The sequence below is a fragment of the Psittacula echo genome (genome assembly GCF_963264785.1).
Source record: "Psittacula echo genome assembly, chromosome: 27".
NCBI classification, from domain to species: domain Eukaryota; kingdom Metazoa; phylum Chordata; class Aves; order Psittaciformes; family Psittacidae; genus Psittacula; species Psittacula echo.
This window is the reverse complement of record NC_137762.1, coordinates 2,816,217-2,830,134: the sequence shown is the minus strand read 5'-3', so window position 1 is coordinate 2,830,134 and position 13,918 is coordinate 2,816,217. Positions and strand designations below refer to the sequence as shown.

Genomic DNA, 13,918 nt, shown 5'->3' with positions numbered 1-13,918 from the left:
CCCCGTCTTTGCCCTCCACTGTGCCGCTATTGCCTCACGGTTGCCTCACTATTGCTCCTCTATTGCCCCACTATTACCCTGCTATTGCTCCTCCATTGCCACCCCATTGCCCCTTTATTGCACCTCCATCACCCCACTACTGCTCGTCCTTTGCCCCGGTGCAGATCGGCGCATGCGCTATCGGTCCCCCCGGAACCTTCCTTCCCCGGAACGTTTGTTCTCGCGTCCGGTGCTCGCCCGGGGGGGCGCGCGGGCAGCGCTAAGATGGCGGCGCCCGTGGGTGAGGGCTCTCCCGGCCCGGAGCCCGGTGCTGCGCCCTACGGCAACTTCCCCAACTACTCCCGGTTCCACCCGCCCGAGGGCCGCGTCCGCCTCCTGCCCCGCGGCCTCCTGAGGAGCCTCTTCCCCGCGCCCGCGGGCCCGCTGCTGGGGCTCGATGTCGGCTGCAACTCGGGGGTAAGGGACCGGCGGCGGAGGAGTGGGCCGCGGCCGTGGCGCTGTGGGGAGAGCGGGAAGGGAGCAGCGGCTGCCGTATTGGGGGCAGTGGGGCAGCATATGCCCCTGCCTGGGGTATTGGGGTAGGATATGCCCCTGCCTGGGGTATTGGGGTAGGATATGCCCCTGCCTGGGGGCTGTAGCGCTAGGACAAGGGGCGATGGGTTCAAACTGAAGCAGGGGAAGTTCAGGTTGGAGATAAGGCAGAAGCTCATCCCTGTGAGGGTGCTGAGGCGCTGGCCCAGGGTGCCCAGAGAAGCTGTGGCTGCCCCATCCCTGGCAGTGTTCAAGGCCAGGTTGGACACAGGGGCTTGGAGCAAGCTGCTCCAGTGGAAGGTGTCCCTGCCCTGGCAGGGGTTGGAGCTGGATGATCTTAAGGCCCTTTCCAACGCAAACCATTCCATGATCCATGTGTGGGAAGCCCCCTCGCAGGTCTTTGAGAGGAGGCTGAAGGCTGGGTGAAGGCAGGGATGAGGTGGAGCTGCTTGGGTTCCGTGTTGGTTTAGGAGCTATGCTGTGGGTCTGGCCTCTTTCCACTGAGGCCCTGCAGTGCTTTGGGCTGCTGTGTGTCCCAGGCACTGGAGAGCTGCTGCCCTAAGAGCAGGCCTGAGGCTGCAAACCATCTCTGTGTGTTCTGTGGGGTCACACCACTGACCCGGGAGCCACAACTTGAAGCTGAACCCCTGGTTCTGTGGCCAAGCTGGTAAATCTCCTCCAGTCTCCCATTTGAGAGCTCATTTTCTTTGCCTAGTTGTGCTTTTTGGCCTGGTGGCTTGCCCTCAGCGTGCACGTCCTTGTGTGGTGGCTCAGAGGTGCCTGTGCAGCTCTGATGTGTGGCGGTTCAGAGGTGCAGCTCTGGTGGGTGCTGGTGCAATGTTGAACGGGGTCTGAAGAGACTTCCCCCCCCCCTCATTAGGGGGAATTAATTTCCTTAATTAATTTCCTTAAAGGAAACTTTGTCCCTGTGTGAATTTAGTGTCTGAGAGATCCAGATTCATTCCGAATGCCATTGCAGTCTGGCTGGGGACAGGAGCTCTGCTGTCTCCATGGCTTCCCTCCCTCCCCGAGGCATCAGCTAAAGGACAAGTGAAGCTCCTATTGCAGGTGAACTCGTAGGACAGGCCAGGGAAAAGCATTCCCAGCCCAGCTCTTTTGGGATGCGGAGACTTTGCCGCTAGAGGATGCTCTCTGCCTGCTCCTATGGGCCGTGCACTCCTGCCTGGTGCCATCCAGGACCTTCCTCAGATCTCCTTTAGCAAAAGATGGACCCACTTTCCGCTCCGTGGGGCTCTCTGTGGAAGGGAATCCAAAGGGAAGCTCTTGTGTGGATTCTCTCGTGCTACATCTAATGATCAGGGAATGGCTTTTACTTTAGCAGCAGCAAATGACATCTGTAACTCTAAATGAGGCATTATACAGAGCTCCGAGTGTCACCAGGGAGCCCTGAGGCTCTCCTAGGGAAGCCATTTAAACCCCCATGCTGGATGGGTTTATCCAGCAAGATTCCTGGTTCTAAACCCATAGCTTTTGGAGCAGAACCCCAGGTTTGAGGCAGTGCAGGTTTAATTCCCATCTCTGGTTGACTTCCTGGTGGCCAGGGCTCTGTGATCCTCTTGGCTGCAGAAAGGGGTTTTATTGGTGAGTTTGTCCTGAACTTTGAGGGCAAGCTCCTGCCTTGGTGCTGAGAGTGGGAGCCCTCACTTAGAGCATTGTGTGCAGTTCTGGTGTCCTCAGCATAAAAAGGACATGGAACTGTTGGAACAAGTCCAGAGGAGGCCACGAGGATGATCAGGGGACTGGAGCACCTCCTGTATGGAGACAGGCTGAGAAAGTTGGGGCTGTTCAGCCTGGAGAAGAGAAGCTGCGTGGAGACCTCAGAGCAGCTTCCAGTGTCTGAAGGGGGCTATAGGGATGCTGGGGATGGACTCTTCATCAGGGACTGCAGTGACAGGACAAGGGGTAACGGGTTCAAACTGAAACAGGGGAAGTTTAGATTGGATCTAAGGAAGAAATTCTTTACTGTGAGGGTGCTGAGGCACTGGAATGGGTTGCCCAGGGAGGTTGTGAATGCTCCATCCCTGGCGGTGTTCAAGGCCAGGTTGGACAGAGCCTTGGGTGACCTGATTTAGTGTGAGGTGTCCCTGCCCATGGCAGGGGGTTGGAACTGGATGATCTTAAGGTCCTTTCCAACCCGAACTATTCTATGATTCTATAATGTGGTAAGGAAGCAGCATGGGCCCCATGAACCACTGTTGTTTTCCTTCCTGCAGGAGCTAAGTGTGGCTCTGTACAGGCATCTCCTTGGCCTTCAGGAGAGCAAAGGCAGCCTGGACGAGTCTGCAGCTGGGAAGGATCTGAACCTGCTGTGCTGCGACATTGATCCTGTGCTGATCGAGAGGGCTCAGCAGTGCAGCCACTTTCCTGCCTCCATATCCTTTGCCGAGCTGGACATCATGGACTCCAGCGCCAGGGACTCATTCCTGAGCTCCTACCTGGGCCGGTTTGGCCGCTCCACCTTTGACATTGGTTTTTGCATGTCTGTGACCATGTGGATCCACCTGAATCACGGCGACAGGGGCCTGGTGGAGTTCCTGGCCTTCCTCTCCTCCGTGTGCACGTACCTGCTGATGGAGCCTCAGCCCTGGAAGTGCTACAGGGCGGCCGCCCGGCGCCTGCGCAGGCTGGGCCGCAGCGACTTCGACCACTTCCGAGCCCTTGCCATCAACGGGGACATGGTGGAGAGGATCACCCAGATCCTGACCAAGGACTGCGCCATGGAGCTGGTCTGTTGCTTCGGGAGCACCTCCTGGGACAGGAGCCTCTTGCTTTTTAAATCGAGTGCCTCAGATCCTGAGGGCAGGAGTCCTGTTCTGAAGAAGGAGGTTCCGGAGCAGGAGCAGTGACTGGAAATGGCCTCTCACATGGATGAGTTCGTAGGCAAGGAAGTGCTTGCTGTTCACAGAGGCAGGTCTAGGACTTCCTTAAATCCCTACTGGGACCGGACCTTGACCTCTTTGGGGAGAAGAGGGAACATGCCTGAAGCTTCTCAGGGAAAGGGAGCATTTCTGTTGCGGTTTGTTCTGCTTCTTGCCATGTTTCCTATATAAAATACTCTTGGAAAACACATAACTTGGGTCACCAGCTGGGAGCAAGGGAGTTGAATCACTTGGGAGGGTCAACAGGATGCCCAGAGTGGTGGTGATGGATGTCCCATCCCTGGAAACATTCCAGGCCAGGTTGGATTGGGGCTTGGAGCAAGCTGCTCTAGTGGAAGGTGTTGCTGCCCCTGGAAGGGGTTGAAGCTGGATGAGCTTTAAGGTCCCTTCCAACCCAAACCAGTGGAATTCTATGGTACTGGTCCGGCTGTGGTCAATGCACCAAAGCAGACTGGGCTTCCCTGGTTGACACAGCGTGATCTCTCTGTGGAGTGAGGGATTTCTATGGCAGGGCCTATACTCGTGTGTGTAACACAGTGAGTGCTTTGTGTGTAATAACCTTGAAATAAAAGAACTCAGTGTTACTGTAAACCCCCTGTTGGGTTTCTGACCTTTCCTTTTGTTCACTGGTTTCGGTGCCTGAGCTGTCCGGGGTAACCAAGTTTTATCATTGTGGTGAGCTTCCAGGCTCAGATAAAGGCTTTGCTAAGCTCAAGGTTATGTTTGGTGAAGGTTAAAGTTTTACAGCTTCCACTGGGTTGTGGGTTTGTCTGTTTGCTGTTTCCTTCAGTAGAATCCAGGAAGAAGGAAAACTGGAGCAAAGATGTCTTCTTTTAGCTTCATTTCCCTTGGTTTAATATCCCTATGGGCTTTATTCATATCCCGGGTTTGTTAGCTCTGCTGGCAAGTGCGAGTCACGGTTCTACAGTGTTGTCTAAAGAGATTAAAAGCCTCCCTTGAGCAGGCTGTGACACAGGTAATAACTGCTGACTCCTTCAGACAGCGAGGTTCTGCTGCTTCCTGCTGGGAGGCGAGAGGGAAGCCCAGGAATGTGCCGGATGGAAGTGCTGTGTCACGAGAGCTGGGTGCTGGGGAAGGACAGGAGAGCAGGAATCTCCTCCAGGAGGAGCTCTTGCCCAGGAGTTCCCCTGTGCAGGGGCAGAGAGAGACTTTGGTTGCGATTTACTTTGTCCTTATTTACTCATGGAAGTGGAGGAGGGGAAAGCTTTGCTTAAGCACAATGAGCTCAGCTAAGAGGATGTGTGTTCTGCCTGGCCAAATGACCACTACTGGCACCCACGGGGAGATGTGTGAATGAACTGGGTGTTTAAAGGGTCACAGAAAGGCTTTTAGGGTTCTTCATGTGAATGCAGCCTCCCCAGTGGTATCCTGTATAGGAAGTGTTGAGGATTCCCACCAGAGCTCCTCTGCTTCCCAGCCGCACACAAATGTCTTCCCTGGTGGTGAGGGTTCCTCTTCCAAGCCTGGGGTGACTTCATGATCCCTGGGGGAGCGAGGAGAGAACCATCTGGGCATGGATTTCCCTGCGGATTCCCCCATGTGCCTGAGCTTCCCTGCAGTGTGTCTATACCATTTATCCCTTTGGGAGTTAAGCACCTCGTCTGACACTGGCTGTAACCCTTGGGTAAGCTCCAGTCACTCGGGATGTTGCTCCCAGCAGCTCCCCTTTCCTCACTGCTCTTCCCTGTGCTGTGCAGCTGGTGGCACTGGAGCATCGTGCAACCTCCAGCCTCGCCCTTGGGCTGCTGCTCGTGGCTCCTGTCGATGGTAGCTGCTGTTTGCTTAGAACTTTGCTGTATTTACAAAGCAGAGGTGGACTCTGCTGCTCAGTGCTGGGGTTTAAAGGGCTCTGTGGGGGTGCTTTCGGTTTCCTCTGGGGATTTCCACATTTGCTTTAGGAGGAGTTGCTGGGAAGGTAACAACGCACAGGAGGTGGCCCCTGCACCCATCTAGAATGACCTTCCCCTTCAGAGAGACCCTGTTCTATGTTCCTCTCACACTGTGGGATGGAGCAGTGTCTGCCTGGGGGTTCTGCTGCTTGTTGAAAGATTGTGGGTTGGGGTTTAGTTCTTTTTCCAGCCTTTACACACTGGCCATGTACAGACCTGCAGCGTGTGTGTAACAGCACGATGGCTCCTTATCTGCCTCTCAAGTCTGTGCTGTTGAATGGCTCTATTGCCATGTCCCACTGCCTCAGAAATGGCCCAGCTCCAAAACCAGCTCAGTTTGGCTCTAGCACAGCAGCGGATTTTATTTCTTGTCATTTGGATATTGCCCCAAACACAGCTCAAAATAACCTCAGCACAAATCTCCCTGCAGCCCTTTGGTCACTGTGGGACTCAGATGGAGTGAGGCCCCTTGCAGGCAGGAGAAACCACAATAAACCCTCCTTCCCTTTCCTTTTCCCTTTCCCTTTCCCTTTCCTTTTCCCTTTCCCTTTCCTTTTCCCTTTCCCTTTCCTTTTCCCTTTCCCTTTCCTTTTCCCTTTCCCTTTCCCTTTCCCTTTCCCTTTCCCTTTCCCTTTCCCTTTCCCTTTCCCTTTCCCTTTCCCTTTCCCTTTCCCTTTCCCTTTCCTTTTCCTTTTCCTTTCCAGCTCACTGCTGCTGCCCTCCAGGAGGCTGCTGGCAGAGGAGCTTGGGTGGGAACCCAGCTCCGTGCACAGTGATGGAGCAGAGCCCGTGGATCTCAGCTGCAGTGCTACGTAAGGCTCTCATCCTTTACTCTGCGTTTTACAGTGTGGCTAAAATGTGCTCCCAGTCCTCCTGAAGGTAGGGCAGACTGAAAGTAAAGCTGAGGGTTAAACCCAGCACTTCTGCTCCTTGTTGCTGAGAGCACGTTGCAGTTGGTTGGTAACTGCTCATCATGTGGCTGGTGAAATGGAGATGCCCGTTGCTGGCTGAGTGCTGTGGTGGTCACCTCTGTGGAGCTCAGGGCACCTGGATTAAGGGAAGGCCTCTGGTACTGACAGTGCTGCTTGCTCATCTCCTCCATGGTCCAAGGATGGGGCTGACTTGGGGTGATTGCTGCTGGTAAAGCAAGGGAGACACAACTCTGTATGCAGAGAGAGGGTTGTGCTCCCACTGCTCCCCTGGAGCACATGGCGTCAGGCTGGGCTCATGTGTAGGTCCTGGCTCACACGTTATGTGCCATGCTATTCATGTTGTGTGCTTCCCAAAGCACTGGAGGGTTAGTTCAGAGATCCTGCTTGCTCTTTCCTACCCTTAAAGCTCCAGAGCTATGCTTGCTCACAGGAGCCTGCTAAATTCAACGCCTGCACAGAGCACGTGTAGCTGAGCAGTTCCAAAGGGAGCCAGAGTGTTGCAGGGCACTGATGTCAGGCTGGTGGCCTGTTCCATCCAGCAAGCAAGGATGTCTGTGTGAGTAGAGTTCCCATGCTCTGTGGGTTGGGATTGCTGCTGGGCTCCTCAGTTCTTCCAGCCATGAAACGAGCTTGATAACCACCCACACTGGGGAGGTTTCTGCTGGGGACTATTAGCTGTGTGTTTGCACAGCACTTTTGAGAGTGAAATCCAGAGCTGAGCTGTATCATCAGCTGTGAGCTGTGCCTCTGCTCATATAATCACTGCAGCACTTCAGGTAGTAATTAGGTCCCTTACCTTCAAAGTGTTCTGACTAACCAAGCCTCACGCCACTGCTGTGTAGCAACTCTGCCCCTTCCCTGCATGGAAAAAGCTAGGCAGAGAAGGTGAAGCATCAAGTCGTGCGTAAGCCAGCATCAAAGCTGGGGGTGAGAACTTGGAGATTCCACTTTCCAGATGGTTCTGCAGTTGCTTCTAGCTCTTGTGGGAAGTAAGATTTAGACGGAGTCAATGAGAGCTCCTGGTTTTACTATTCTTTTAAGTTCTTCTTAACTTGAGCTCTTGCTTATGCTTAGAGCCAGTTGCTGCTTCCTGCATTCTTGTGCTGGATGAGTACAAGGGATGCACTCAGTGGGGAAGAGTTTAGTGTGTAAATGTAGTGCAAGGGCAGCAATTTTACCACGTTAACATTGACAGCTGCCTGAGCAATGGCTGGTGTGAGCAGCTCTCCCTGCTGGGTGCCTCCCTCTCACACACACTGAGAGCCTCACAGACGCTGCTCATCAGCATTTCTAAAGGGTGACCTGCTCTAAAAATGCTTTAATTCAGCTTTCCCCAGAACGTGTGACCGGCCCGAGAGTGGAGGAATCGAGCTGAGGAGCAGAGAGTTGGCAGCAACGCGTCTGCACCCATAAGCAGCTTCCTCTACCTGGAACCCAGCAACTTGTCCCTACAAGCTTCTACGGCAGAGGCTGCAGATCTTCGGATTTCCTTTGCTCAGCTGAGGGCAAGTCCCTTCTTGTTCTCCCTGGCACTTTGCTGCCTGTGAATTAAAGGAGACAAGTGAGAGGTGTCCACCCATGGAAACAGGGGCAGCTGCTTCTGGCAGTGTGGAAACCTGGGAAAGGAACAGCCACAAAGCAAACACCCGAGGTCTGTTTGATCCCAGGGCTCAGCCACTTCTGCTGCAAAGTCTGGATGCGTTCAGTGGGGTGGTGGTGGGAGGAAAGAGCCCTTTTGGCAGAGCTGGGGGGCTCGGTGGGGAAAGTGACCCCAAACCAACGTCTGAGTCTGAGTTTCACCGTGGACAAGGGCTGAAGGCTGGGCCTGTTTGGCTCTGGAAGTGAGGAGTCAGGGGAGGCCAGAGGGGATCAAAAGGATGAGCTGTTCCCTTCCTTACGTTGGTTATGGCAGTGGGGGCAGCTCAGCCATGCACACTGAAGTTTGATGGCTGGGTGGGAATGGTCTCTTCAGGTCTCTTTGGACCTAGTGTAGGAGCTGTGAGACAGATAAGCAGCGTGTGGGAAGTCTGTCCTGCCATGGCGTTCCCTCGTTGGTCTTCAGGGTTTTGTTGCAGACACCTCAGTTTTCCCATCAGATCCACTTGTGTTAATGTGGTGGTTTCCCACAGGGCCTGGCACAGGAATCCCTTGGAGCACGATGGGCAGAAGCGTTGCCACTGACTCTCTTATCGATCAAGCTGAGTTTCTTAGAATCATAGAATAGTCAGGGTTGGAAAGAACCTTAAGGTCATCCAGTTCCAACCCCCTGCCATGGGCAGGGACACCTCCCACTAAACCAGGTCACCCAAGGCTCTGTCCAACCTGGCCTTGAACACTGCCAGGGATGGAGCATTCACAACCTCCCTGGGCAACCCATTCCAGTGCCTCAGCACCCTCTCAGTAAAGAATTTCTTCCTTAGATCCAATCTAAACTTCCCCTGTTTCAGTTTGAACCCGTTACCCCTTGTCCTGTCACTGCAGTCCCTGATGAAGAGTCCATCCCCAGCATCCCTATAGCCCCCTTCAGACACTGGAAGCTGCTCTGAGGTCTCCACGCAGCTTCTCTTCTCCAGGCTGAACAGCCCCAACTTTCTCAGCCTATCTTCATACTTCTTGCATTTCATTATGCAGGAGTGTCGCTCAGGGCTGGGTCACCCATTAGCTTTGGACTCCAAAGGGGTCTCCAGTTTGAAGAGGAAAGCTTGGGGTCATTCCCTGGGGCTGGGATATGCTCACAATGCTCTGACAGAACTGGGGGTGCTCGTGTCTGAAAGACCTTTGCTGGAGGTTTGAAGTGTGGGTTCCGATCTCAGGCTGCAGACCTTGGCCAAGCTGCTCCTTTCCTTGGGCCTCACATCTTGCTCTATGGGAAGCATGACCTGATGTGGGGTGATAAGCGCTGGGGTCATCACAGCCTTGGACACAGGATGCTGTGCAGACCTGCTCTGTTGGGCGCAGACACACAGAGCTCAGTCAGTTGTAGGTCTGGCTTACGAAATGCTTATCAGCTGCCTGGGGTTTTAATCCCAACCTTAAACACAGCTGATCCTTGGATCCTCAACAGAGTGGCTGGACTCTGAGCTCTGCGTTTCTTTTGAGTGAGAACGTTTTAAGAGGTGGTAAAGCTTTCTAGCCTCATCCGCTGTAGCGTGGGGCCCTTGCAGTGAAGCAGGGGAGGGGAGGAGGGATCTCACCCGTAGCAGAATGCACTTTAGATGGGTGCCTTTGTAACTGATTAAACCCCCCTTCATCTAAGGCCAAAGATTACACAGGCACTGCAGACGCTCTGCTGTGTTTCCTGGTATGGGGTGCTTCATGATTCCGTATTAGTTCCTTCTGGTTTATTGTTGCATTAGCAATCTGTGAGTCCTCTACGTGAGTGACAAGGATTCAGTTAGAGCTTGGTGTCCCTCCTTGGCCTCCTCCACTGGGGTCAACCCCGAGGCTCCCAAGCCTGTGAAGCGCCCAGAAGCTGCTGAGGTGCAGGTTTGTGGCCCCAGCAGCTCCAAGCCAGGAGCAGTCGTGCTGCAACAGGCCCCCTGCGAGAGAACAAGCTGCAGGCTGACACATCAAAAGAGAAGGGCAGCTCCGTGCTGTTCGCTGCCAGATCAAAAGGCAGCAGTAAGCAGGGCGGCTCCTCTCCTGCCCGGCCCTTGAGACTGCTCATCTCTTGCTCTTTACGTGTCCCTTTAATCTCAGCTCCCTCCTAGATCACTGCTTCAAGCATGTGAGGTGGTGGTGGGAAAAGCTCATCTCTGAAGTGGCTTCTGTGCAGGAAGAGCTCCTCGGGTGCATGTTGTGACGGAAGCACATGGGAGAGAGGGAAGGTTTTAGGACAAGCCCTTCTAACACAGCAGCACCTTTGTGTCCCATCAGAGCTGGTGACACAGCAGGAGCAGAGATGGGTGCAGGGGGTGGGAGCTGCCCTGTGTGGGTCTGGTGTCAGTCTCTACCTAGAGACCATCAATCCCCTTGTGCAGCTGCAGTGCCTTGATGGTACCAGGGCAGGAGGGCTCCCCTGTGGGGCTCCGTTGGGATGAGGCCTCGGTGCTGCAGTGCATGGAGGTGATGAGTGAGTAGGGCAGCATCTGCAGGTTGTGAGGGCTGTTCAGCAATGTTGGTGGCTGGTATCCAGGATCATGGCTTCCCTGGGACTGCTTAGCTGCTGTAATCACTGCATTCTCCATCTGGACATTCCCAGCCTGGCCAGTGCTGACTCCTGCTGCCCAGGGTGGCTAAGTAGGGCAGATGCTGCATTATTCCTTGTCTTGCAGTGCATTCCTCACTGACTCAGGTTAAGCTTTAACTCCCCATCCTAACCATTCCTTACAGAGGCGGTGTTTGGCCTCCCTCAGAACAGCCACAGTTGATGCCCGAGAACTGTGTTGGGTTTGCCCTGATCCCTTCCAAGCCCCCTGCACATCACCTCCGTGAGCAACTCTGTCCTCGGGTCAGGGCAGCCACAATGACCTGGGAAAGCAGCTTTCCCACCCGGCTTCAACCAACCTGAGGGACTTCCTTCCTTCCCTCCCATCGCTCACATCACAGTGCTCGGGGCAAGCACTGACTGCATGAGCATGGGAATGTGGAGTGAAGCATTTAGCCTTGAGTGGACAAGATGCTGTCTGGAAGGCTCTGACTCAGAGAGAGGGAACAGGGACCTCACAGGGGCCTTGTAACTGCTTTGGAGAGGAGGAGGAAGGAAAGGGGAGTAACCGTGGATGGGACTTGGGAATCAAATCAGATATTCCTGGGGTACCTTTATAGTTATGAGCTCTTCCCGCTGAGGTTTGTACCATTGGTGCTCATCTGACCTCGAATAGCATCACTGCAGAACTGATTCTGGGGGGGTTCCCAAGGCATTTCCCCGAGCTGTAGACTAAAGCAAAAGAACAACCTGGCCTGTGCTGGGCCTTTCTGTGCCTGGTGCAGGTTTCCCAGGTGAGCAGTGAGTGTCCCAAACACTGCTCCTTGCCTTGGGGGGAGGCGGAGGGCAGGAGCTGCTCTGCTGCTCCCTGTTCTCTCCTGATGTGCGTTTCTGGCTGCTGCTGTCCCCAGCCCATTGGCTCTGCTCTCTGCCAAGGCTGCAGGTCGGGGCTGGTCGCTGTTCCTGCTCGGTGTGTAAGTGTCTGCCTGCATCGCAGGGGCCAGCTCCAGCTGGTTTGGGTGAAGTGCTGACTTCAGGCACTGCAGAGCATGACTCAGAAGGGGAGAGGGCTGGCGAGGAGGAGGAAAGGCTTTTTAAGGAGTTGTAAGCTATAAACTACAGCAAACAACGCTGGTCGAGGTGGCCTGGTTCTCTTCCAGGTTCTAAAGGAAGAGTATTAAGGGTTTATAAAGAGCTGGCACAAGTGAAAGGCAAAAGAATGCTTCATGGAGTGTATTGAGGCTCATAAAGCCATAGTAAACCTGATAATGTTGTGTATGTAGAGACAAGGAGCAGAGCAGTCACATACCAAGAAGGTACATGGAGGTTTCCAGAGGGCCTCATGCTCCCTGTGCATTGACAATGGTCACGGTTGTCATCGGTGGAGCAAGGGGTTGGTGCAGAACCTGCTTCCTTTCAACTCCCTGCTTGGATTTTGGGGTCCAGGGCAGGTGGGTCCATCAGTCGCTATTGCAGTGCCTTGGGTCATGTCTCAGGGTTGTCTTGAAGACCCAGCACTTCTCTGCTCCCTGTGAGTCAAAGGGGCCACTGGATCTCGTAGAGGAGGTTCGGGAGCGTGGCTCACCCTGGTTCCTCTCTCTGTGATGTGTCTGTGTGTATCCTGTAACAGGAATACAGATTTGCCCCTGTGGTAAGACAGGACAATGGCCCATTTCCCCACTGCTCTGCATGAGACCCTGCTGTGGGCCACAGGCAGACGTCTGACTTCAAATAACATCACTGCAGAACTGGTTTTGGGGGGGCTCCCACGCCATGTACCTGAGCTGTAGGGTAAAGCAGAAGAACAGTGCAGTTCTGGTGTCCTCAACATAAAGAGGACATGGAACTGTTGGAACAAGTCCAGAGGAGGCCACGAGGATGAGCAGGGACTGGAGCACCTCCTGTATGGAGACAGGCTGGGAAAGTTGGGGCTGTTCAGCCTGGAGAAGAGAAGCTGCGTGGAGACCTCAGAGCAGCTTCCAGTGTCTGAAGGGGGCTATAGGGATGCTGGGGATGGACTCTTCATCAGGGACTGCAGTGACAGGACAAGGGGTAACGGGTTCAAACTGAAACAGGGGAAGTTTAGATTGGATCTAAGGAAGAAATTCTTTACTGTGAGGGTGCTGAGGCACTGGAATGGGTTGCCCAGGGAGGTTGTGAATGCTCCATCCTTGGTGGTGTTCAAGGCCAGGTTGGATGAGGCCTTGGGTGACCTGGTTTAGTGTGAGGTGCCCCTGCCCATGGCAGGGGGTTGGAACTGGATGATCTCAAGGTCCTTTCCAACCCTAGCTATTCTATGATTCTAACATGGTGCTATGGTGGCACGATGGCAAACAGGAACCAGGGGGACAGTGAGGGGGGCAAAGAGCAGCTTGGGCTGGACCTGAGGGGCTGAGGAAGAGGAAGGGCAGTAGATGAGCTCTTCATGACTGTAATGGGCACCTCCACGTGTGAGAACACGCCAACACTCCCCTTACAGTGGCAGGAGGGCCCCTGCTCTTCCATGGGGTGTGATTGGGCTCTCATGCAGTGATGGATCATTGCGTCTCTTCATCAGGGACTGGAGCGATGGGACAAGGGGTGATGGGTTCAGACTGACACAGGGGAAGTGCAGGTTGGAGACAAGGCAGAAGCTCTTCCCTGTGAAGGTGCTGGGACACTGGGATGTGCTGAATGGAGGAGGTTTGGATGCTCCATGCCTGGCAGTGTTCAAGGCCAGGTTGGACACAGGGGCTTGCAGCAAGCTGCTCCAGTGGAAGGTGTCCCTGCCCGTGGCAGGGGTTGGAGCTGGATGATTTCAAGGTCCCTTCAACACAAACCATTCTATGATTTCAGGGAAGCTCCCACCTGGGCCTGGGAATGGAATGAGAGCACTGGTTGTGTAGGACTGCTGCAGCCACCTTCACCAGGGTTGTCCCACTGCTTATGGCTCTGCAGGAGAGCTCTGGAACTGAAGAGCTGCTGAGTTTTCCTGGTTTCTGGATTCAGGTGCAGAGGCTGGGATGTGCTTTAGGGGAATAAAGGCCAGTTGTGAGATTCCCTTCTGAAGCTGGACTTGGATCTTGCTGTGCCTGCGAAGCTGCCTAATGCTGAGCACTGCGATGCAGCCGTGTACCTATGCATTAGTGTCTGCTCTGCTCTGCACGAGGCAGCTGCCGGTGAAGGTGTTGGAAGAACTCGAATTGTTTTCCGATGTGGGAGGATTTAACCGAGGAATGTGGTCAGCCTTGGTGCCAGCCTCACCTGCAGCACACCCAGCCAGGCAGCGGGGCTCAGAGATGCTCTGATGTGCACACACAGACAATCAGTGGGGTTCCACACACAGCTACCAGGCCTGGGCACAGCCTGTGTGTATTCACTGGGGTCTGGGCAGTGTTTGCTCCCTGTGGGCTCTTTTCTGTGAGCTCTATAGGACTGAAGAGAAAAGACCCCTTAAAGTCCTTTCTCCCTTCCAACCGGCCCTGGTTTTGCTTTGGTTTAACCCTTTAGCCTGCAGCA

General features: G+C 54.3%; 1 protein-coding gene across 1 annotated transcript; it reads left to right on the top strand.

Annotated features, from left to right (window-relative positions):
- Positions 1-264: 264 nt before the first annotated feature.
- BCDIN3D (BCDIN3 domain containing RNA methyltransferase) lies at positions 265-3,948 on the top strand (the record flags this gene model as incomplete). The annotated part of the gene is made up of 2 exons (XM_080635330.1): positions 265-456; positions 2,766-3,948. The coding sequence occupies 2 exons, from the start codon at positions 265-267 to the stop codon at positions 3,396-3,398; spliced, it is 825 nt and encodes a 274-aa protein (XP_080491456.1). The 3' UTR covers positions 3,399-3,948.
- Positions 3,949-13,918: the final 9,970 nt, after the last annotated feature.